Source organism: Monodelphis domestica, chromosome X, assembly GCF_027887165.1.
Source record: "Monodelphis domestica isolate mMonDom1 chromosome X, mMonDom1.pri, whole genome shotgun sequence".
NCBI classification, from domain to species: domain Eukaryota; kingdom Metazoa; phylum Chordata; class Mammalia; order Didelphimorphia; family Didelphidae; genus Monodelphis; species Monodelphis domestica.
This window is the reverse complement of record NC_077235.1, coordinates 57,475,782-57,502,986: the sequence shown is the minus strand read 5'-3', so window position 1 is coordinate 57,502,986 and position 27,205 is coordinate 57,475,782. Positions and strand designations below refer to the sequence as shown.

At 37.0% G+C, this 27,205-nt stretch overlaps 1 protein-coding gene across 6 annotated transcripts in view; it reads right to left on the bottom strand.

Annotated features, from left to right (window-relative positions):
* The window catches only part of TENM1 (teneurin transmembrane protein 1), an 864,097-nt gene that overhangs the window by 464,814 nt on the left and 372,078 nt on the right, over positions 1-27,205 (bottom strand). For all 6 annotated transcript variants that reach the window (XM_056808890.1, XM_056808889.1, XM_056808891.1 and 3 more), the window contains exon 4: positions 26,598-26,858. In XM_056808890.1, the coding sequence (XP_056664868.1) occupies positions 26,598-26,858 (261 nt within the window). The remainder of the gene's footprint in view (positions 1-26,597; positions 26,859-27,205) is intronic.

Genomic DNA, 27,205 nt, shown 5'->3' with positions numbered 1-27,205 from the left:
ATCTCATTAAGCAGAGAGAATCAAAGGAGGGTAAAACTAGTTTAAAGAAAGTTTGTCCAGAAATCCAACTAATCAAGTCATCCCATGGACATTCAAAGATAAAAATGGAAGGAAACAGAAGAAAAATGGAAATGGAAAAGATTTGCAAAAGTTCTTTTTAACAAACTGCTTTCGCCATCAAGAATAGGGCCCCCAAATCATGTATAAAGTATTTATTAGGGATCAGAAATAGCACATGAAGACCAAAGATGGTAGAAGTAGCCATATTACCCAAGTGTAGACAGAGGAGACTAATGCTAGGTGATAATAATGGGAGATCATTGAGAATTTGATATAGGACATATCAAGAGGAGACATACTGAAGGAATATAAAATATCTCAGCTAGGTCTTGATACAGGAAAAAGGAATCCAGTGGACATCAATAACTACAATCTAACATGCTTACTTTCCCATTCATTCAAAAATTTTCAAAATAATCAAATACACACATCAAGAATATCCTTGATGAGGATAGTAGCAGAGAACAAGCAGGCTTTTCAAAATGTTAAATATATTTTCCCTTGCCAAAGATACATCTCACAATTAAGTGAAACATACGGAGAATATAAGATCTCACTGTTTTTACTGTATGTTGATCACACACACATATGTGTGCACACACATACAGCTTTCATCTTGGTAGAATAAAATGCTGCTTTATAAGTTCTTTTATAAAAAGGTTTCTATCACTCCTGCTTCAATTAAATTCATGATTACTCAGAAGATGCAAAATCATAAATAACTCATTCTTAGAGAATAATATCAGGCAAAGGATAAAATAATTAAGAGGTATGTTTGCCAAAGCATGTGGTTTTGTGATAGAGTACATATGGAAAAGAATTCAAATTGAGGAAGGATTCCCTGTGATTGGTTGCTTAGAAAATTGGAGTATTGGTAACATTATGGCCAGCTGAGCTGTAAAATGTTAGATGATATTTCTGAGAATGAGTTTCATACTTCCATTGAAGTTGAGGTAATTTCATGATAGCAACTTGAAGGCATGGAGCAAATCTCTTCCTTTGTTGGCTCCCACAACTTTGAGGAGAGTCCCGTGCTGAGTGAATGAACAAACTGTGGTATATGATGGTGATGGAATACTACTATTGTGCTATAGAAATGAGCAGTATGATTTAAGAAAAACTTGGAAAGATCTGCATGAACTGATGCAGAGTGAAATAAGCAGAACCAGAAGAACATTGTACACAGTAACCATAATATTGTATGATGATCAAGTGTTTAAGACTAAGCTACTCTCAGCAATATGATGATCCAGGACAGATCTGAAGGATTTTTGACAAAGAATGCTATCCACCACCAGAGCAAGAACTATTGGAGGTAGAATGCAGATCAAAGCATACTATTTTTTGCTTTGCTTTATTTGGGTTTTTTTATTTTATATGATTATGCTCTTACAAAAAACCCCAAACAATTTAGAAGCATGTTTTGTATGAAAATACATGTGTAACGCAGATCAGATTTCTTGCCCTCTCTGGGAAGGAAGGAGGAATGGAGGTACGGAGACAATTTTGATCATATAACTTCAGAAAACTTATATGGAAAATAGTCATTATATGTAATTAGTAAAATAAATACCTTTACAAAAAATAAAGTGTTGATTCAATTATTTGATTTTTTGATATCTTCTGCATAAAAATCATATGCTTTTGACAGTAGCATTTTGTCACAATAATAAGTTAACCAATGGGGGAATTCACCCAACATGGATCCCCATTAGATAGTGTTGTTTATGGTAATGGAGCTGAACTTTAATCTTTTAATAATGCAGTCTTCTTTCTCATGAGTAAGTATAACCATGTAACTTAAAACGATATACCAAACATTATAGTCTTTTAGCAAAACATGCCACCTAAAGCATGGATGATCTGTTTTACTTAAATCCATATCACTATTGAGTAAAGTGGAAAACTTTTCCCATATCTCTATTTTGGAAATATAAATATATATAAATAAATATATATAAACACCCCAAAGTTATTAAGATGATCTCTCTACATTCATTGCAAACGACATAGAATGAGAGACATTTGATTACAAAAATGCAAAGTTTCAGACAGAATCTTGGCTTACTGTGGTTAAGGAAGAAGAACTCATTTTATGATATAGTCTCCTAGTATCATGACTTCAATATGCATACATACAAACACAAAATTGTCCCCAAAATACAACAGTTTTAAAGAGTGATTTGATTACTCATGTTACCAAAAAAATGATTCACCAAAATTTTCTTGAAAAACTGATTTTGACTTTAAGCGCATGCAGATATTTCAAGACTCTTTGTTGTCCACCTTTAACATGGAAGACTAAACCAAGCAGAGGACATTGTCCATAGTCATAAAGACTGGGTTTTCACTGGCTAGCCCCCCCCCCCTTACACATGAAGTTAATTTATATACAGATCTTTGGGAAAACATCTCTTCTAAAGAGTGAAGTAAACTTATATATCAACACAGAATTTTAACATTTATACTTCTCCAATTACTGAGTATCCAAATGGACCATAATAAAGAAGAAATGACCTAGTATTAAAACTCTAAGAAATAAAGGCAAAGTATTTGAGAATTATTTTCTGGTGCAAACCAGAAATTGAACTGGTTGAAAGCGAACAAGTCAGAGTGGTGAAGAACAAACAGCAGTCTTTTCTCATCCATATCAGGATTGTGTAATAAATTACCCTCTTCTCTCACATACTGTCAGGAGAAAACGATGTTTAGATTAAACCTCGCTAAGCCCTAAAAGGATAATTTGTCAGTATTTTCCAGTTTACTACCAATGCAGTATTGATTTGCTAGGGCCCTTCTTTCTATTTTATTTACACTAATTCAATCTGGAACAACTGAAACTGAACTTGTTGAAAAACAAGATATTCCTTTATTTTAAGTCTTAGAGTCTCAGGGCAGAAGACAATTGTAAACTAAAACTAAAGTGTTCATTCTGTTTTTTTGAGTACAGATCAACGCTTTTTAACAAAGAAATTATAATCACAGTGAACCACACATGGGAAACATGCATATACGTATGTAGAATGTGTAATACAATATATTATATATACACATGTGTGTATATATCTACATATAACATATATGATGTCATTGTGGATAAGAGATTGGTCTTAGAGTCAGAAAGAACGAGGTTCCCATTCTGCCTCTGACTCTGGGCAAGCCACTTAATCTCTCAGTTCCCCTCTCCAGGCAACTGTCTTAGATTATAAAGGCATAGATGAATTGCTGGTCACCATCCACAGAGAAATATTTTACTCTGAAGTATCCTATATTGATGAAATCCCAAACCTGGACTGAACAAATACATAACACAGGCACAATATACATATAAATAAATCTCTATACATACATATACATGAGAAGCAATGTAGTACAGTTCACAGGGAATGGTACTTGGAATCAGAAAGAAAAGAATTTAAACTTTGCCACATACTATAACAACAAAACTTTATTGGCTGTAGTAGGGAAGATTAATTAGAAGGCTTTTTGATAGTTCAGGTGGAAGATGCTGGGAATATTTATGAAACAAGATTCTGCAAATAAGTGGAGATGGGGGTGAGGTGGAGCATCAGGTAAGAACCCCTAGGTTCCAAACCTTGAAGACTAGAAGAATGATGGCACTCTTGGCAGAAGGAGAGAAGTTCATATGAGAGTTGAGTTTAGGGCAAAATAGAATATTGCTTTGAGTGTATAAACTTTTATATGTGTACAGGAGAAATGGATATGTGGAACTAGAATCCAGGTGGGAAGAAAGCTGGCTTTGGATATTTGGAAATTATCTACATGGAGATGATAGAAGAAGCCATGAGAGCCTATATAATCACTTGAGGAGTGAATAGAGAGATGTGAACAGAGATCTGAGGGACATTCTTTCATAGGATATAGATGACAAAACTATGGCGAGACTGAGAAAGAACATTTTGGCAGGTAGGAAAGGAACCCTGTTACGTAGTGTCATATAGTCCAAGGAAGAAAGAGTATCCAGAGGGGAGGGGATGGTCTATATTAATAGATGCTACAGAAAGAGGTCAAGAATCAATTACGAAGCATTTGTTTAAGCCTATGTTCTGGACATTATGCTAAGTGCTAGAGATACAATCAAAAGCAAAAATAGTCCCTGCCCTCAAGTAGCTTATATTCTCATAAAGGTAGACAACATGGATATATCAGATAAACCAAAATATATGCAGGATTATAGAATGTAACTTTCGAGGGCATAGCCATAGCACCTAGGAGAAATAGGACAGGCCTTCTAAGGGAACAAACACTTAAGTTCTACCAATGATATATTAATGTACCTATTTTTCCACAGTCCCTCTAGTATTTGCCCTATTCCCTTTGTGCTAATTTTGCAAATCTGATGGGTGAGACAGTTTCTGAGAGTGGCTTTAATTTTCATTTCAATAATTATTGGTTATTTCAAGCAGATAAAAATATGGTTATTAACAGCTTGGATATCTTCCCCTGAAAATTGCCTAAAGCAGTTTTCACATGATGAAATCAAAACTATCAATAAGCACATGAAAAAGTGTTCTAAATCGCTCCTGATTAGAGAAATGCAAACTAAGACAAGATTGAGGTACCACCTCACATCTAGCAGACTGGCCAATATGGCAGCAAAGGAAAATGAAAAATGTTGCTGGGGATGTGGCAAAATTGGGACTTGGTGGAGTTGTGAATTGGTCCAACCATTCTGGAGAGAAATTTGGAATTATGCGCAAAGGGCCTTAAATGAATGCCTACACTTTGACCCAGCCATACCTCTGTTGGGTTTGTACCCCAAAGAAATAATAAGGAAAAAGACTCATACAAAAATATTCATAGCTGCGCTCTTTGTGGTGGCAAAAAAACTGGAAAATGAAGGGGTGTCCATTGATTGGGGAATGACTGAACAAATTGTGTTATCTGTTGGTGATGGAATATTATTGTGTTGAAAGGAACAATGAACTGGAGGAATTCCATGGGAACTGGAATGGCCTCCAGGAATGGAGCAGAGCAAAAGGAGCAGAACCAGGAGAACATTGTACACAGAGACTGATACACTGTGGTACAATCAAATGTAATGGACTCCTCTACTAGCAGCAATGCAATGAATGGGGAAAATCCAGAGGAACTTATGAGAAAGAATGTATCAACATCTAGAAAAAGAACTGTGGGAAAAGAAATGCAGAAGAAAAACATGACTGATCACGTAGTTTGATGGGATTATGATTGGGGTTTTGATGTTAAAAGATTGCTCTATTGCAAATATGAATAACATGGAAATAGGTTTTGAACAATGATAAATGTACAGCCCAGTGGAATTGCTTGTCAGCTCTGGGAAGGGGGAGGGAAAAGGGGTGGGAAAATCATGAATCAATTGAAGCAGGAAGACATTTTGAAAGGCTGTTGTAACAATCCAGCAACAGGTAATGGAGACCTGAAGTGGTACCTATTTCAGTAGACAGAAGATGTTCAGAAGAGATGTTGCAGAGGCAGAAATTATAAGTTTTAGCAATTGTTTCGATATATAGTAGTGTGAGCAGAGAGAGAAATCTAGGATGACACTAAGACTTTTAACTTGGGTGCCTGGAATGATAGTGATGCCTTTGACAGGAATAGGAGAGTAAAGGAGACATAAGCTGAGTAGAAGGGTAATGACTTCTATTTTGTATACCCTCATTTGATTTGTCCTTCCCCACTAGAGATTGTCAACACCTTGAAAAGCCCACATAAAGTATTTCCAATTCCTTTCCTCTTACTCTTTTTAATTATCCACAGTCTGGCTTCCAAACTAATTCAATAAAAATATTCTCTCTAAAGTTACCAATGATTTCTTAATTGCTAACTTCAATGGTCATTTTCCAATTCTAATTCTTGACTTCTCTGCAGCCTTTGACACTGTTGATCACCTTTTGTGACACCATTCTAACTGGCTTCTCCTCTTTGCTTACCAATCCTTCTCAGGCTCCTTTGCTGGATCTTTATGCAGGTTAAGGTCACAAATTTTAAGTATCTCTCAGGACTCTTCCCTGATCCTTCTTCTCTTGACCCTCTATATTATTTCACTTCCCATTAGCACCTACTATTTCAGTTATTATCTCCATGCTGATGTTTTGTAGATCAACTTATCTAGCCCTTCCTCTGCTCTCCAAACTCACATTTCCATCTGTTGCTCTATGGTAAATTTATGAGAGGGCACGAACCAGGTCATTGTGGATGGGCACCAACCTGTATCACTGGAGGGAATATATTCATCAATGAAATAATTAAGTATCTTCAGCAATCATACTCACATGCACTGATGTGACTGCGAGAGTGTCTGTAATTTCTGGCTGACTAACAATACACATGCAAGTAATGGCATATCAAATGGAATCAATTCTATAAAACAAAAAAGGTATCTCAGTCAACTTAGAAAGCGGGACAAACCACTGGTTTGACAATGTTTATTTGCTTTATATAGGTTTGGACTGATGTGATTTTTCGTTTGTTTGTCCAATCTGACTTGCCTCTTAGAGTTGCACCAAGAAGTTAAGTGGATTTCCATATACAAATCCTTGGTCAAAAACAAATCAGCTGAATTTGAATTAATTCACTGGTCAGTCAACCAGCTGAGCCATTTGTGTAAACAACCTGAAAGAAATTGCATAACATTAAGATTTTATGATTTTGTCACACAAAGGAGTTGGGATTTCTTCTTTGAAGCCCCACTACTGCTGGCTCCCCAAATGTGGCTACTTAAGAGCTCGGCTTCTTGGGGCTCATGGTAGTGAGGGAGAGCTTCTTTGCTCATAGCTTCTTTTGAATAGAAGGAGCAAATATTTGTACTGAGAAGTTGTGAATGACTTCGGAGCTGCAGGACTTCTCCAAATGCACAATCTCTCTCTAGCCCCTGAAGAATAATTTGAGCATGTGTAAACTTGCCAAGGAACCATAAAAATAAGGGATAAACTATTTCAACCAAACTGTTTCTACACTTCCCCTAACATCAAAATAAATGAAAATTACTTAAATAGAAATTTCCAGATGACATTGGTCATAAAACTGAAAACAAAAAGGGAAGAATATAGACTCTGGATGAATAAGGAAAGCACTTTTTCAAATCAGCCACTTAGCATAATACAGTCATTTGTTCATGGAAACAATTATGTGTACACTGCTGAAATTTTTAAGTGACAAGAGCATATTATTTGCTTCCAAAAGAAAATAACATGGTATATATTACATCAAAGGTTTAAAATTTGCACCTGTCTTTTTGCTTTTATAACTGCTGATTTTGGCAGCCAACTTTGAGACATAAAACCATGTGTCCACTGGATAGTAACACTATCAAACCAAGCTTTTCTCTGCAGATAAGGACTTGTTCTTCCAATACAGTGCTCCTAAACTAACAATAGAGAACATATGCCGGCCATTATGGGACTGTAGATTTCCAATCCTCATTTTATAAATCTGGACTGTTCATGTGACTTAACAGCACGGCAAAGGGGTGAATTACATTATCTGCAATATTTTTTTAGAAGAAACATAGAAAAAAAGATACATGACAAATGAAGTAATAAATAATAAGCTAAAATTGAGGATGAGTTGAGAGTTGTGGGAAGCACACGTCCCAGTGAAACTTTTTATTGTATTTGTTAAATTAAAATACTTCTGAATTTACAAAGTAACATTTCAATATGCCAGTGCCTCACTATGATCTACAGGTAACCTTGGCTTCTTGGATGCTCTGCTATTCAAATGCAGGCTGTGATGGGTACTACCAGATCAGAAAGGATTTGAGGATATTTTTGTTGAAGATTACCTGAAGTATGAGGACCAGTCCATCTAAGAACAAAATATGTTCAACAGGAGTTGGCTGATCATTAGGTCAACAAAGTAAAAATTCTTTGTCTATGGCAACTCCTCCTTAATTCAAAAGAATCTCTCTCCTCCCAGCTCCTCCCCTTGCAAAAAAAGGAGTATAATTTGAGTTCCTCCCTTCTTTTCTGTTGCCATATAAGAAAACAGCAACTATCACCATAAAACCAGAGCTGAATTTCTTTTGTACATCAAAAGCAGACTCTCAGGGTAATCTATTAATTATATTCATATTTGAGATGTCAATAAAAAGATTCTAAAATGTTCCAACTTCTTTAATTCATTCTTTCAAATTTATTCAGCAAGGATTTAGGTACTTTGCTTAGTCCTTGGCAGTTCAAAGATAAAATGAAAAGCTGTCCTTAAATCATCAAAAATAGAAGTTTAGGGTATTATCATAAAAAAAGTAGCATTATTTTCTATTATACTATATCTACATAATGTAAAAGTAATCTAAAAATCTAAAAAAAATCTAATACTATAAAAAGGTTTTGTGAAAAAGATGTTAGGTGATAACAATAGTTATAATAGGTGATATTTATATAACATTTTAAGGTTTATAAAACATTTTGCATATATTATCTCATTTGTGTCTAACAACCATGGGAGTTTGGCATTGTTATACCATTGTGGGAATGAAGAAATGGATGTTAAGAGAGATGAAGTTATTGACTCAGGGCCACTGAATCAATGATAGATGTAAAGATTATACCACGATATGTACAATATTACAGGGAAATGTTTCTTAGAATTATGCTATAAATATCAGAGATGATCACCAGTGGTAGTACCAGTGAGATTTTGATTATAATGTATCACTGATATCACTACAAAACAAAATTGATCAGGGCACTGGTAAAGAAGGAATGTCTATAATACAAACAAATTAACTCATCTTCATGATGTGAATGAGAGTTTACCCCAACTTCCTCATTGGGTGTACTATTTCCAGAGAATTTTTCCCTCTCTAAAGTAATCTTGAAGAAAATGGTATTAAATAAGTGAAAAAACTCATACTGAGATTCCCAGGGCGATCCTACACTCTCCTTCTGTGAAATATGTATGGGTTGAACAAGATAAGAATGTAGAGAATTTACCTTAACCAATCCCTACTGGGATGTGGTGAAGAAGACAAATCATTGAGTCTGGAATCAAGAAAACCTTAATTCATATCTAATCTTAGACACTAGCCATGATTCTGGACAAGTCACTTAACTATTTGTATGCCTTAGTTTCCTCAACTGTAGTACGGGAATAAGTATTAATAAATAATAATGATAAAGTAATAATAATATCATCTACTTTTCAGGGTAGTTGTGAAGATCAAATAAAATATTTGTCAAGTGCTTAGTACAGTAGCAGATGCTTAATAAATGCTCACTTTCCCTTTTCCGTCCTTCCTTCCTTCTTCTGGAAAAGGAGTCTACTTGGTGGAGAGCAGGGGTTATGCTCTTTGTCTATCTAGATGAATTCTCTGAGTCAAACCATATTTGACCACATTGTTGAAGCTCTTCCCTGTCCAGGGGTAGGGAGCTCTAGGGGATGCTTCAATATTTCCTGATTTCCTGATACTACTCAATCTGCAAAGAAGTCAGTTGTGTAGGTAGTAACGCCCTAAAGGATTCTGCAGACTCACAAACTTACAACTTCATTTGTTTTTAATTGTCACTTGTTCTGAAGTAATTTTATTTTCTTATATGAAGTTTGTCATGCAACGTCATTCCCCCCCCCCATTCACTGCCCTTTATACTTGGGTAATACTCATTCACATGCAAACATGTACACTAGAAAGGTATATATTTTCTCATATGGCACTTTTTGTACTTCAATATGAGGGTTGTAAAAAAAAGCCATATTTTTGAACACTTGAATTAGGTTTGTGGGCACGATAATGGTACAGAGGAGGCAGAAACAGATTTAGATATCTTGCATTAAGGAAGAGGGAAAAAATCCTTAGACTTGTCCAGTCCCTCGCTTCCTAATGCCATCCAGATTGCTATAATATTCCTACAAATGAAAACAACTACAGAAGCATTGCCCACACCTACAGCAATTCCAATGACTTACATACTTCCTTTGATGGTGTAACATCTCCAAAGGAGCCATTCCAAAGTCAACTGCAGTGTCTTATACATGTCTGATGGGTCCAGTAGAGCCGTTATTATGTCAGTTATACAGCAGGGCTCCTGCCAAAGCTATTACCAAGTCATTGCATTGTTCCACATACTTCCTTTGACATTTGGATGGTTCCTGAGGAACTGTTATCATTGCCATGGAAGTGTCCTGTTTAACTTATACTGCTAGGAAAAAACAAACAGGAAAAGAAAATAAATAAATACTGAAAATAAATGAACACAAATGCTTCCATTCTCGTCCTATCGATGGCTCCACATGGGCAAATAGCTGAAAGAAGAGAAGAGGTCTTGGGGGAATAACAATCTCATATCACCCTGGAAAGCCAGGATGGTCATTTGTCCCGCAACATCTGCTGACTTGCTGAAGTACTTTGGAGTTCTAAGAAGAGCATATGCATGACAGCGGTGTTGTGTTTATTGCTAAGGCACTGGATATTATGTGCTTCACTGGTGTATGTTACAGAAGCAAGGGGAAGCATTACTGGTGAATTTCTATGTTGTTGTGGGTCTCTATGAGAACTTCCTTTCCTTGTAAAATTTCTCAGCAACAGCCAGGGAATGAAATGCCTAGCAATCAGTGAAAACAATAGGGCTCCTGGGTGGTTGAAATTCCATCTCTTTCTTTAAAAGGCTGCTGCAAGGAAAAGCATTAGGAAAAGACAACCAGAAATATTAGTCACCATCTAGGCCTCAAGTTTTTGAATGAGCTCTATCATATGTGATACTGTAGCTCAAGAGAATCCTTCAGCTAGCTTTAGAAGCATTAAGCTGCTCAGGACATGACAACAGGAAGGGTCTTCACGTAACTTCCTCAGAAAGAATTCCTACTTCTGTTCGAATGGAAGATAAAAGTTTCAAATGATTATAATCATCTGATTGTCTTCCAAACTGAAATGTGTATTCCTCAAAGGCAGAGTTATAGACAAATTAATGAAAAATCATTTATTAAACCCTTACTAAATTACAAGCACTATGTTCAGTGCTGAGGATAAAAAGAAAAGGCCAAGATGGGCTCTGCTCTCAAGGGCCTCTTGCTCAAACTGGGAAATGAAACACAGAGTAATTCTGCTGCAGGACCAATGGAATGGCTGGGAAGTGCCAATAATGCAAAAGACAATATGAATTCATGATGTGTTCTATGTCTATTAAATATCCCACTAAGGTTAGGATAGAATTCCATAGGAAGAACATGTTGAGGTCTTCTTGACTTGAAAATACATTAGATTAAGCTTTGCCTTTGTATGTCACTTGATACTTGCCACACTTTATCCTCAAAAGGATGCAAATAATTTTCCTTTGAAGCCAAGTCTGAGAGTTCTGGAATGGCAGCAGTATAGTAGCAGAGATAGGATGGCTCCAATTTCTCAGAACCAATCTAAATATGGAGAGGTTCATCAGACATCAGTATACTAGTTTCTGGGCCAAATTATTTATTCTCCAAGTGAACAATCTGACAAGGATAACTGCATAAAGAACACTAGTACTAGGCAGTACTGGACTGTTCCTCTTCTGCAGTTAGGGTGGCAGATAGTCAGGACAGAGGACAAATGGAGATAAGAATCATTTGGTTTCAGGAAAAAAAAACTTTTATAAAAAATGTCTCTGATAAAATTCTCATTTCTCAAATCTGGAGAAAACTAAGTTAAATTTATAAGAATATAAGCCATTCTCCAATTGACAAATAGTAAAGGGATATGAGCGAGCAGTTTTTAGATGAAGAAGTCAAAGCTACCAATAATCATATGAAAAAATGTTCCAGATAACTCTTGATTAGACAAATTAAAACAACTCTGAGGTACCACCTCATACCTATCAGACTGGCTAATTTGACAGTAAAGGAAAGTGATAAATGTTGTAAGGGATGTGACAAAACTGGGACACAAATGCATTACTGGTGGAGTTGTGAAATGATCAAATGATCTTCTGCCCACAGAGATATAAAACTATGTATACCCTTTCATTTGGTAATACCACTACTATGCCTATATCCCAAAGAGATTTAAAACAAGGGAAAAGATTTTCTTGTACAAAAAATATTATAAGCAACCCTTTATGTAGTGGCAACAAATTAGAAATTAAAGGGATGTCCATTAATTGGGGAATGGCTGAACATATTGTGGTAGATGATGATGACAGAAATGGTGAACAGGATGATTTTAGGAAGATCTGGAAAGACCTACATGAACTGATGCAGAGTGAAATAAGCAGAATTGGGAGAACATTGCAATATTGTGGAATTATCAACTGTTAAAGACTTAGCTTCAATCAGCAACATAATGATCCAGGACAATACTGAAGGACGTATGAGAAAGAATGCTATCCACCTCCAGAAAAATAACTGTTAGAGGTAGAATGTAGAACAAATCATACTGTTTTCCACTTTAGCTTATTTGGGTTTTTATTATGGAGTTTTGGTGTTATATGATTATTCTCTTACAAAAATGAAGAATATGGAAATGTGTTTTACATGATAATACATATATAACCCAGATCAAATTGCTTACCATCTATGGGAAGAGAGAGGGAAGGAGAAGGAAGAGGGAATGGAGGAAGGGAGACAATTTGGATAATACAACTTCAGACAACTTATGTGAAAAAAATTTATTAAATGTAATTGGTAAAATATCTTTATTTAAAAAATCATTCAGAATTAACTTTCACTTAGCTAATAATATTCTAAAAGGGAGATTTCTGGATGATGACCAGTTTAATGAAGCATATTAATCTTGATACTCTTAAAACAAATGAATCCAGAAGGAAGAAGTTAAAGATCAATGAAAAAAATGCTTACAATTTTCCCTTTGGTTTGTTTTGTTGTTTAGTTGCTTCAGTGTCTTATTCTTTATGACACCATTTGGAGTTTTCTTGGCAAAGATCCTATAGTGGTTTGCCATTTCCTTTTCCAGTTCATTTTAGATATGAGGATACTGAGCTAAACAGGGTGAAATGACTTGCCTAGGGTCACACAGCTACTAAGAATCTGAGGCCAGATTTGATCTTAGGAGAACCTAGATGGCATACAGTATGGAAAACCTCAGTTATCCTTAGTTAAGATGAATTAAAGATTTAGTGAACTTGTCTTTGTGTACAACTATAAAGAACAGGAAATACTTCAAGGGATAGCTGATTATCTTCTACTGGACCATTCATAACAAGCATTTCCAAGAAGACCACCATGAAAGCAATTGTAGCCAGTGCTCCAAAAACATCACAGAGAACAGAAGTAAAGAAATCTTATGGATTTGATTATATCCTTCACACTAGATCAACCTATTATAATTTGACACTCTATGACTTTACTGCAAAGGTATGAGCACTTAACCTCTCAGTGTCTCAGTTTATACTCACGTAAAATGATAAAAATGAAGGGGTTAGATTGGGTGATGTCTAAGGTTTGTTCCAATAGTGACAGTCTGTGCTCTGTAAATTCATTTATCTACATTATTCCCAGCAGTTAATTTGGATAAGAAATCATCTCTTAAAGTTACATGCTAGAATTGCTACAGGTAAAAATTAACTCTGTTTAAGATGAATTACATCAATAGATGTAAAACAAATTTGTCTGACTGCTTTTTAATTAGCTAACTGAAGAGCACAGACATAGATTTTGTTTCTTAAAAGATATCCTAGGGGGCAACTGGGTGGCTCAGTGGATTGAGAGCCAGGCCTTGAGAAGGGAGGTCCTAGGTTCAAACCTGGCCTCAGACACTTCCCAGCTGTATGACCCTGGGCAAGTCACTTGACCCCCATTGCCTAGCCCTTAACAGTCTTCTGCCTTGGGACCAATACACAGTATTGATTCCAAGACAGAAGGTAAGGGTTTAATAGAAAGATATCCTAAAGACTCACATCTGTGAGTATGTATACCCATGAATACATCCATTCTATATCATGCTCTCCACATCTCATATTTAAAATGAACAGAAATATGAAATTAAACCCATTTAATATTGATTGTGAGGGAACCTCTTGGGAAATTCAATACAAATGAAAATTCTCTAAGTTGAAGCAATATAAAGCATGGTCTTATGAATTTCCAGCAGTACCTAAGAAACCTCATGGATGGAAGTGATATAAGACACAGAAATAAAATAGAGGGCTTCAGAAGTATGAAGAACTCTATGATTAGAGAGAAAAACAACTTTAAAGGGATCTCCTCTTTCAAAACACATAGTAGGTTAAACACAGAGAATGAAGAGCTGCTAGAAATATAATAGTGAGGTTAGTTACGTCGACAATGGATGGACTATTTCATTATGCCATGGCCCCAGTGAAGGACATTTAGTCTCACTATCATTTCCTCAGGCTGGGAAAATCTTGAGCATTAGAAATCTGTCTAAAGTACAGAAGACAAGTAATTTGGCCAGGGTCACGAAGCCAGGAGGAGTTAGAGGACAGGTTTCTAGCAAGTCCTTCTGACTCAAGCTCAGTACTCCATCTATTTTTCTATGCTGATTTTAAAAAAATACACCAAACAAAAACCAGAATTTTCAAAATTCATTTGAGTACTCATTTTATTTTTTTAACCCCTTATCTTCCATCTTAGAACCAATAGGGTATATATTGTTTCCAAGGCAGAAGAGGGGTAAGGGCTGGGCCATTGGGGTTAAGTGACTTGCCCAGGGTCACACAGCTGGGAAGTGTCTGAGGTCAGATTTGAACCCAGGAGATCCTATCTCCAAGCCTAACTCTTAATCCACTGAGCCACCTAGCTGCCCCCTTGAGTACTCATTTTAAAGTTTTCTCTAAATAGTTTTCTCACTGGTTAGCATTTAAAATATGATTTCATTTTAAAAATCTATCAAGAATGTGTGTCAAAGTGGGGGTAGTTTGGATTATATGACCTCTGAGGTTCCTTCCAGCTCTAAACCTAGAGACCCATTTCCCGATGAACATATCTGTTGCCTAAAATGAAGTTTATTTTATTTTTAATGGTGAATTTTATATAATGATGAATATATAAAGAATGGCACAAAGAGCAATTTCCTTAAGTATATCTAGGAAGACTATATTTATAGGGGACTATAGGAAAAGAGATAACTCAGCCATTGGCTAGTTAAGATTGTGACAGTGAGATCAACTATCACCTAGATGGCTGGAATTACCGGAACAAAATATAGGCAGTTATGTGTCAGAAAGAGGATGGGGGTGCAGGCTAGGGAAGGAGAAGGCATGCACAGACACTTTTAAATTTCATTTGCATTATTAAGGCTTTAAGTCTCGACAATCAACAAAGCGATAATAAATCCAGCCTGATTTGTAGTGATTGTAAATTCTGAGATGTAAACACTTACAGTGGAAATTTAACAATTGGCTCTCCTAAGCTGGTTAGAGTTGGCTCCAGCACAACTCTAAATAAGGCTAAGTAATTGAATAAAATTAATTAATATTATGAATTCATAATATGAATTCACTAATCTCATTTGGGGCTTAGAGGTTCTTGTGGTATAGAACTTCCAATAAAGGTCTGGAAATATTTCTTTTTGACAAGAAGCTAGCAAACTATAGCTATACCATTTATCAGAGTTCAAATGAATTCAACTAGCACTTATTAAGCAGCTCTCTTATATGCCAAGCACTGTCCTTGGTTCTTGAAATACAAAGACAAAGATGAACCCCTGCCAGCAAGAATTTCCCTTCTATTTTAAGAGACTTAGAAAATTAAATTCAAAATAAATATGAATCAATACATGGGAAAACTGAGAAAGGGAGGCACTAGCAATTGGGGAGAATTGTTTATGGTCTACATTATATAGAGGTGGCACTTGAGCTTTGATCTGAAGGAGGTAATGGATGCCAAAAGGTAGAGGTGATGAGGGAGTACATTCCAGGTATTGGGTACAGCCACTACAGTGGTACAGAATGGGAAATAAAATATCATGTACACAGGACAGTTTTATTGGACTAGGAAATATGTAAAGGAGTGTAATGTGGAAACAACTAATCCAAGGGAGAAGGTAATGCACTGTTGGTAGAGCTGTGAACAGGTTCAGCCATTATGGAATGCAATTTGGAACTATGCTCTAAAAGCTATTAAACAGAATATCATCTTTTACCTAACAATACCATGATCAGGCCTATTCCTGAAAGATATTAAAAAGAAAAAAAAGAATAGGTTCCAAAATATTTAGAATAGTGCTTTTGCAATAGCCAACAACTGTGAACTAAGAGAGTGTTCACCAGTTGCTGATTGGGTAGACAAGTTACAGTCTGTGAATGTGATAGAATACTATTGTACTTTAAGAAATGATTAAGGGGACAGTTTCAGAAGGACTTGGGAAGATCTGTATGAACAGGTGAATCAAGAGAACATTCTATACAATCACAAGAATACTGTAAAGACAATCAACCTTGAAAGTCTTGGCAATTCTTCCCAACACAATGATCACCCATAATTTCAGAGGTCTTACAGCAAAACAAGTACCTCACCTTTTAACAGAGTGGTAATAGACTCAAGGGGTGTATGGGGTGCTCAGGGAGGAGTAATATCTCTGGTATGGAGGGCTTGTCGTGCCCTTTTAGGGCAGCTCTCCAGCCTCTGACCCTCACCTGACACCCAGCTCTCACTTGTGGCTCCCAGTAGCTGCTAGCATGCGGCAGTGGCCACACCCAAGGCAATGGCCTCGACAGTTCGGCTAAACCTTGTGAGGGTAGCCATCAGGTCATCGACCCCTGGTGAACCAGGGCTTTGCTCACCCATCATGTGAAGACTGCTTCAGCCGAACAGATAGAAGAAACCAATAAGAAGGTTCAACGGCTGAGAGGGCGACGCAGCAAAGCACTGTGGAGTGCTCAGGGCGTGTTGGGGCACAAAGGACAACACGGCCATCCAATGCAGCTGAGGAAGTCTCCAGGTGTAACGATTTTTTGTGCCACTGGACCCAGATTTCCAATGCCGAGAAAGTGGGACTGTCTCTGTGCATCGACTTTTCCACTTAAACCTCCTTCACGCACAAGTGTCTTTGTGCACACTCATCTATACATCTATATAGTATAGATGAAAATGCACAAAGACAATCGTCATCCTCAGTTACCGAGAGACTAGTCTCTCAGTAAACGAGGATGACGATACCGAGAGACTACTACTATACTAATAGACTCAAAGTGCAGATGGAGACTATGCTAATTGTGACTTTTACAAATATATTGTTTAATATTTTAGTTTAAATAATAGGAATCCAATATAGAATTATTTAGCCTAAGTAGTCTTATTGACCATAAACATATAAGTACAGATAACCTGTATTTTCCCACTATCCTCCTTCATTCTGATTCTGTATCAGACATAAATGATTCTGGCTTCTGATCTGATAAGACTTTTGGCCAAATGCAGTGGAGGGGAACCACACAAGGAATACCTTGGGTCTTTGATTATCAACTCAAATCATCACCAAATTTCTGGTCCCAGGAAGGAAAGTTCTCCTGAGTCTCATACTAATAAGTGACCTGCATAATTTCCATACCATGTCTACGTTTAATTAGGAAAGCCCCGTTCCTCCTCTGGTTTCAAATACTTAATATCAACCAGTCATTTCAAAAGCTTACTTGCTCTGAGCATGTACTTCCACTGTGATATACATTTTCCATCCCCTGATTTGGATGAGTTTCTTTACATCTATGGGTCCAAACCTGTCTATCTGTCTGTATTGCCATATAGTCTATGTGAATGCTTTTTTGTGGACTTCTTGGGCTATGTAATAATAAACTTTATTTCTATTCTAGTTTTAAGTACCAATTTCCTATAAATCCTTGAACACAGGTCTTTGCTCTAATACAAGTCATGAGGTCAAATATGACAGTCATATTTTTTGGACATGGCCATTGTTGGAATTTATTTTACTTTACTATAGATATTTGTAATGGTGCTTTTGTTTTTCTTGCTTTCTCAATGTGGGAGGGTGGTTTGGAGTAGGGAAGGTTAGAAGATGGATCTTCATGGAAAAGAAAATTTATTTTAAAAATAACTACAATCTTTAAAAATTTTCACAAGAAATAATGTGTAGAAAATCAGGAATCAGAAAGAATGTGTCAACAAAATCTTTGGCTTTGAGGATGTATTAATAATGCTCCCATGGAGGCCTAGAAATTCATAGCTCCTTCCAGCAACTGATGTTTTTTTTTTTTGACAATTTAAGGAGTGCTGATTCTGAGAGCCAATTATTTTAAAACTCCAGAGTATAGAATAAACAAATAGATCTGATGAAAAGATGAGAACATAAATATTACATGTGTGTTTAGAAAGGGTTGCCTATTTAATTAAATAAAAGGAATAGATCCTTCCAATCAAAGTTAAGGAAATATAAAGTAGAATGTCCATGCCAGTGTCTCCAAAGAAGGCTGAGGCTCAGAGAGGTTAAATGATATACCTCAAAACCCACTGAAGCTTGTGTCAGGACCAGGATGTTAGCCAATGCCCTTGGACTCCAGATAAATTTCCCTTTCCACTTCCGGTCAAGATGGCAGCTTAGAGAAAGCTAAAGTTCAGAGCTCCAGAAACCCTTCCTTACCGATCTCAAACTGAATGCTCCTAGGGCACTGGAATTCAAAACAAACAACAGAATAGACCCCGGAAACACTCCTCCTGGACCTGGATCACAAGGTAGGGCCCCCCAAAAGTCAGAACCCGAGATCACTCAGATCTAAAGGATAGGCAAAAGGAAGGTCCCAGGATTCATCCCCCCCCAACCCAGAGCACTGAATCTGAGGCAGTAGTAGGAACCTCAGGGCAGGCAAAAGGGCCTCGGGAGCCGGCTATTCTGAAGGCCGCACCCTGAAAACAACCTGACCCAGTCGCGGGGGCACCCAGACAGCAGGGAAACAGAGAGAGACAGGAGGACCCTGTAGCCCCCTGACCAGATCCTTCTATCTGAGTCTCACCGAAGGTCCCTGCCTCAGGGCATACTCAGTCTGAGGTTAACCCTATCACCAGCCCTTGGAGCTCCGGGAAGCCAAGGCCCCTCCCCTCAGAGTGCAGGGTCTTCTGGCCAGCAAAGGCATTGAAATACATCTGAGAGTGTCACGCCAGGCGCAGAGCATAGAAGTAAGGCAACAGAGAAGCATCGGGAGGAAACTGAGGAAGGTAGTAACATCAAAACACTAGCAATTCTGGGCTTCCTGAGGAAGACAGACAATTTGCCTGGGGCTGAAGCCACTGAACATCAGACAGATAACAGAAAAGCCAGCCCCCCTCACTCAGATAGAGATGGCAAACAGCACAGAAGCAAGAACGCCTCAAAACAACAGGAAAAACAAGAAGGGGGCAATGTTGGACACTTTTTATGGAGCAAAAATACAAAATACAGAGGAGATAGAAGAGGAAACACAAGCAAATGTGTCGAAACCTTCCAAAGGAAATGGAAACTCTTCACAAACTTTTGAAGAATTTGAATCAAAAATGATCAAAAAGATGGAAGCCTTCAGGAAGGAAAAGTGGGAATTAATGTAAGAGAATTTTATGCAACTACAAAACCAGTTTGACCAAACTGAAAAGGAAAACCAGGCTTTAAAGGTCAGAATTAGGCAACTGGAAGACAATGAGCAGGTAAAAGAGCAAGAATCAATAAAGCAAAGCCAAAAGATCAAGAAATTAGACGAGAACATAAAATATCTCACTGACAAGGTGACAGACTTGGAAAATAGAGGGAGAAGAGACAATTTAAGAATAATTGGATTACCAGAAAATCCAGAAATAAACAGCAAACTCGACATCATAATGCAAGATATAATCAAAGAAAATTGCCCAGAGATTCTAGAACAAGGGGGCAATACAGCCACTGAAAGAGCTCACAGAACACCCTCTACACTAAATCCCCAAAAGACAACTCCCAGGAATGTAATTGCCAAATTCCAAAGCTTTCAAGCAAAAGAAAAAATCCTACAAGAAGCCAGAAAAAGACAATTTAGATATAAAGGAATGCCAGTCAGGGTCACACAAGACCTTGCAAATTCCACTCTGAATGATTGTAAGGCATGGAACATGATTTTCAGAAAGGCAAGAGAGCTGGGTCTTCAACCAAAAATCAGCTATCCAGAAAACTGACTATATACTTCCAAGGGAAAGTATGGGCATTCAACAAAATAGAAGATTTCTAACTTTTTGCAAAGAAAAGACCAGAGCTCTGTGGAAAGTTCGATATCGAAAAACAAAGAGCATGGGATACCTGAAAAGGTAAATATGATGGAAAGGGAAAAGGAGAAAATTGTTATCTTTTCATTTATTCAAACTCTCTTCTGTAAGGACTACATTTATATCAATCTATATACATTAATATATGGAAAATGGAATAGACTCAGTGGAATAGACTTGGGGCAAGTGACCTCAGCAAGACAATATATGATAAACCCAAAGATCCCAGCTTTGGGGTAAAAAATCCACTATTCAATAAAAACTGCTGGGAAAATTGAAGACAGTGTGGGAGAGATTAGGATTAGATCAACACCTCACACCCTACACCAAGATAAATTCAAAATGGGTGAGTGACTTAAACATAAAGAAGGAAACCATAAGTAAATTGGGTAAACACAGAATAGTATACATGTCAGACCTTTGGGAGGTGAAAGACTTAAAAACCAAGCAAGACATAGAAAGAATCACAAAATGTAAAATAAATAATTTTGACTACATCAAATTAAAAAGCTTTTGCACAAACAAAACCAATGTAACTAAAATCAGAAGGGAAACAACAAACTGGGAAAAAATCTTCATAGAAACCTCTGACAAAGGTTTAATTACTCAAATTTATAAAGAGCTAAATCAATTGTACAAAAAATCAAGCCATTCTCCAATTGATAAATGGGCAAGGGACATGGATAGGCAGTTCTCAGATAAAGAAATCAAAGCCATTAATAAGCACATGAAAAAGTGTTCTAAATCTCTTATAATCAGAGAGATGCAAATCAAAACAACTCTGAGGTATCATCTCACACCTAGCAGATTGGCTAGCATGATAGCAAAGGAAAGTAATGAATGCTGGAGGGGATGTGGCAAAGTAGGGACATTAATTCTTTGCTGGTGGAGTTGTGAACTGATCCAACCATTCTGGAGGGCAATTTGGAACTATGCCCTAAGGGCGACAAAAGAATGTCTACCCTTTGATCCAGCTATAGCACTGCTCAGTCTGTACCCCAAAGAGATAATGGACAAAAAGACTTGTACAAAAATATTCATAGCTGCGCTCTTTGTGGTGGCCCAAAACTGGAAAACGAGGGGATGCCCATCAATTGGGGAATGGCTGAGCAAACTGTGGTATATGTTGGTGATGGAATACTATTGTGCTAAAAGGAATAATAAAGTGGAGGAGTTCCATGGAGACTGGAACAACCTCCAGGAAGTGATGCAGAGCGAGAGGAGCAGAACCAGGAGAACATTGTACACAGAGACTAATACACTGTGGTATAATCAAACGTAATGGACTTCTCCATTAGTGGCGGTGTAATGTCCCTGAACAGTTTGCAGGGATCTAGGAGGAAAAAATCACTATTCATAAGCAAAGGATAAACTATGGGAGTAGAAACACTGAGGAAAAGCAACTGCCCGAATACAGCGGTTGAGGGGACATGACAGAGGAGAGACTCTAAATGAACACTCTAATGCAAATATTATCAACATAGCAATGGGTTCAAATCAAGAAAACATGTAATGCCCAGTGGATTTACGCGTCGGCTATGGGGGGTAGGGGGAAGGAAAAGAAAATGATCTATGTCTTTAATGAATAATGCTTGGAAATGATCAAATAAAATATAAAAAAAAACTGAGAAAAAAAAACCAAGCAAGACATAGAGTCACAAAATGTAAAATAAATTTCGACTACATCAAATTAAAAAGCTTTTGTACAAACAAAACCAATATGACTAAAATCAGAAGGAAAGCAATAAATTGGAAAGCAATCTTCATAAAAACCTCTGATAAAGGTTTAATTACTCAAATTTACAAAGAGCTAAATCAATTGTACAAAAAATCAAGCCATTCTCCAATTGATAAATGGGCAAGGGACACGAACAGGCAGTTCTCAGCCAAAGAAATCAAAACTATTAATAAGCACATGAAAAAGTGCTCTACATCTCTTATAATCAGAGAGATGCAAATCAAAACAACTCTGAGGTATCACCTCACACCTAGCAGATTGGCTAACATGACAGCTATGGAAAGTAATGAATGCTGGAGGGGATGTGGCAAAGTGGGGACACTAATTCATTGCTGGTGGAGTTGTGAACTGATCCAACCATTCTGGAAGGCAATTTGGAACTATGCCCAAAGGGCAATAAAAGACTGTCTGCCCTTTGATCCAGCCATAGCACTGCTGGTTTTGTACCCCAAAGAGATAATAAGGAAAAAGACTTGTACAAGAATATTCATAGCTGCACTCTTTGTGGTGGCCAAAAATTGGAAAATGACGGGATGCCCTTCAACTGGGGAATGGCTGAACAAATTGTGGTATATGTTGGTGATGGAATACTATTGTGCTAAAAGGAATAATAAAGTGGAGGAATTCCATGGAGACTGGAACAACCTCCAGGAAGTGATGCAGAGCAAAAGGAGCAGAACCAGGAGAACATTGTACACAGAGACTGATACACTGTGGTACAATTGAAGGTGATGGACTTATCCATTAGGGTCAATGCAATGTCCCTGAACAATCTGCAGGGATTTAAAAAACACTATCCACAAGCAGAGGATAAACTGTGGGAGTAAAAACACTGATGAAAAGCAACTGCTTGACTACAGGGGCTGAGAGGAAATGACTGAGGAGAGACTCTAAATGAACACTCTAGTGCAAATACCAACAACATGGAAATGGGTTCGAACCAAGAACACATGTGAAACCCAGTGGAATTGTGCGCCGGCTATGGGAGAAGTGGTGGGAGGGGGGCGGGGGGAGGAAAAGATAATGATCATTGTTTCCAATGAATAATGTTTGTAAATAACCAAATAAAATAATGTTTAAAAAGTAAAAAAAATTAAGAACATAACTCTGTTATGACAAATTCTTCAAAAAAAAAATTCCCTTTCCACCAAGAATCAGCAATGGGGATGGACTTGTTAGCTGTAGTGTGCAACCCCCTATACTATGCCATATTCCTAAAAATATTTCAGGGAGTATTCAATTAGAGTATTGCTTCTTCACTGTCTCACTGTGGCAAGGAGGTGTCATGGAGTTTTTGCAGGCAATGCTAACACAACAGAAGATTTATCAAGTTCTATCTAGCTAGAAAACCTTTGTGTATTATCCTGGTAACAAGTTCTAGATACTCTATAGATTACCCTAGTACAGAGAGGTTCAGCACCAGGGGGTTGGTCAAGAGATGATGAATCCTTTGTTCAGGTCAATCCATGAAAAGAGAGAAAAATGCTAAGCATTCCTCTGTCCTACATAGATTCCTTTTGTTTCTGTAGTGAAGGTACCAGAGTGTTGCAAAAGGGACTTGGAGAGTGCTAAGAATTAAAATGATTTTTACACAACAAATATTAACTCAAGTTCTGATATTCTAAACATGAGGTTCTTGTTCAGTGCCTAACAAGTTGATATGACACTGGATGAAATGGATTATAACAATATTGACATTGTCACTCTAAGAATCAAGAAGACAAAAAAAATGCTGATAAATGGAAGGGTGACTCAGATTCTCGTTGAAGAAACAAATAAATGAGTCAGATTAAAAAAAAATCTTCAGCCCAAGACACAAAAATATGTTTTCATAGGCCAATTAGTTATTTCATACCGCAGTGCTCACAATGAATATTTTAAAAATTTATGGACATAGCAAGCATTACATACTATTAAAGATAAAATTGGTTATATTCGAACAGACAAGAAAACAAGGGCTGCTAATGGGGGAATCATTTCTAAATTTGTTGTCTGGAATAGTCAGGCGAATCAACTGTTACCCTGAAGAGAAAATGAATGTAGTGTTAGGAAATTAAAAATGAAAAGAAAGACTATGCAAGTGAAGCAGCTCTTAACTTATTCCATTCATTTACATTTTTAAAATGGGAAATAGATTTTAAACAGATATTGAAACAGAGAATCATCATTTCTTAAGTTTAACTGATACAAATCAGTTGCCTCACATTAGAAGACCAAGAGAGCCTAGAAACAGTATCAGTCTGAACAGCTGATCTCATGGCCAAGCAAAGAGAATGTCAAGTGAAGGGAACACTAGCATAGAACACAAAATTGTTTGCAAAAATCTTATGGAAGAAAATGGTGGAAAGTTACATATGGCATTGTCTCATAAAACACTGAGAAGCAGTGGAAATAAAACCAAGTTTCTGGAAAGTTTAATGAGAGGATCAGCTAAATATCATCATTATGCTATGAGCATTTGGAAATGTGTGGAAGCAGGACAACAAACAGATGAATAATGGAAAACATCTGTCAAGATTTCAATACATCTTTTCTCCATCAATTACAGAGAAACCACCAAAACTGGATCTTAACATTACCATTTCTGATGTGCTATATGAGGAAGTAGAAATGACACGGAAGAAAACAAAAATAGGAAGAGCAGCTGGATGAGACCAAGGACAGCCAGCTAGCATGAATTATACATAGAAGTCTGTGGCAGAGACTGCACAATGGTGGGGGGTGGGGGGAGGCTGATGCATTGAGTCACAAAGTATCAGAGAGATGCAAAGATATTAAGCCCTCAAAAATAATGAACACATTTTCTTACTCAAAGAGATAAAATGGTTATTGAGAATTCACCTCTGATTCTTTCCCCATATGCCTAACTTTCCTCCACTATAGTATCTTTATGAGAATAGTCTTTGCATAGAATACAGGCATCCTTGATGAAAGCAGGATAAGGGAATATTGTTTTCACAACTGATATTCTATAACAGACATCATTTCTATCTTTAAAAAATTGAAAGGTGAAGAGAATACAAGATCCTACTGTGTTTGTTATTCATTGACTATAAAACAAACAAAAACCAAAAACACATTTGTGGCACACCTTGATGGTTCTCCTCCAGTAAGGTGTCTTCCACTTTTATGATAAAACTACAGAAGATTCCTTCAAAGATGTAACAAAAGAGATTTTTTTCAGCAAACTTACATTAATATTAAATGAGTCAGATATATGCTTGTCAAAGTTGTGTGCCAGCATCATAGAGCATGTTCATAAACTAAATTAAAGAGGAGTTCCCCATGGATGGTAGTCCTTCAGATGTTTGCTTATGGATGTTATTTTGCTGATTGCATCAGGCTCTAGAAACATTACAGAGGCACTTAAATGAGATCTATCATCATTCAAAAATTGTTTGGCTTATCTGGCTAAATAGGAGATGCCAAGTTTGGGAAGATTGTCTATTTTTCTTCTAAAAAGCAGTTGTACAGAAACTCTGTTCATCTGGTTCATCTATTCAGGCATCTATCTATCCATCCATCCATCTCTCGGACAGAAAGTCCTGACAGAAAACCAAGTGAGCCAAGAATTCAATAGCATAAGGGAGGACTTGATTGCCTTTGGTAAATTACATTCCACTTTTAAATGGTCCCATGCTTCTTGTTGCAACAAAGGCCTAACTTTTTCCAATCAATATTCTTGCATGGATTTTTGTCTTCTTTCTCCATGTTTATTACTACTTAGAATCTCTATCATCCCATCACCAGATTGGTAAATGTGAGCCAACTTAGGACTTGATGAGCCTCTAAGGACTTCTCAATGATAGAGGAAAGCACCTTGACTTAGAGTTTGGAAAATGGCATGTTAACCAAGGAAAAACAAGGTAATGATTGTGGCTTTGCCCCTGTGGCCAGCAACCCATGGGGATTTGAGGCAATGGAAAACAAGACAGAGAAGCAAGAATATTAAGACAATTATCAAACTTCATTTCCTCTTGGCAATAGCTACTTGGTCACTAAAATTCTAAGACTACTTCTACCTTGGGCCCTGTAGACATGGTGACGGGCACCCCAAATGAGAGACAAGATTTAAAATGTCAATGTATTTTTTATGAAAGAATTTCTATTCTGAGGTAATAGAGTAATAGAAATAAAACAAAGGAAATCAGAATTTCACTAGATGGATTATATCATTTTAAAGAGTAGAAAAATAATAGATTTAATAAAAGTAATATTTGTATCCATTCTCTAGCAAGGAAGTGAAATTACTTTCTTATCCATGACTATTTTGTAAAAAATAAGTTTATTCTAAGTTGGTTAATTTATGTCAGTATACGTATGTTCAATAGGTTGATATGAACAAAAAGAAGAAATATGAAAAGACTATATTATAAGAATTACTTCTGATTATTCATGTATTGATTATAAAAGCCAAAAGACCCCATAGGTATTTTCATTTAAATGTTGCATACTAAACAGAGGTGACAATGAAAGGGGAATGCTAAGAGATGCCCAATGCTAAGGTATGACTGTGCATTCCAATAGGAAATAGAAAGTATTGTACCATATAGTAATGAGAAAAAAGACATGGGATCCTGCCACCTTGGGCTTCTACTTCTCAGGGGATAAGTAGACAAGAATAAAGGAAAACAAAGAAAAAAGTCACGTTGGCATTCTGTCTAGTTTCTAAGTATTTCATAATGGGTTTGCTTACCAGTTTCACCATCAGACTTCCTTTCATGGTCAGTATCAGTCAAGGACAGTGCAGAGTTGGCCCGGCTTGATAAACACGAACTGTGTTCTGATTTCATTCCCCTCATCCACATCCTCAAGGCATGCTCAGGAGAGGTGCCACCTTCTGTCTCTGTATCCACATCAGAGCCCATCTCTAACTGGTAGCCATGTTGAGATACACCGTGCAAGTCTGTCTGGTAGCCTGAGCACAAAATGTGGGGAGTCTCACAGAATTCCATCTCTAAAACAAAGAGAAACCAAAGCATTTTAGAGAAAAACTTAGTGTATGAGATGATGGCACACAAAAAAAAAATCTGCTTTCTACTCTCACTTTTCCATACCCTCACGAATAGATTTCTCTACTGTCAGCAACTGTGTTTTTGAAAAATTAGAAGTTGGACTACTGTCCCTTGAATATGGTTACTGATTTTGTGCTTGTCATTTACATTTATGGACCTCATGATTCTTAGTAGGTTGTAGAAAAAAAAGACGTATCCCTAAAACAGCTTCACTATTGGACTGGGAAATGTTGGTGCAAATGTGATAAAATATACTACATGCAGAAAGCATTGAAAAAGTCTGGCACTG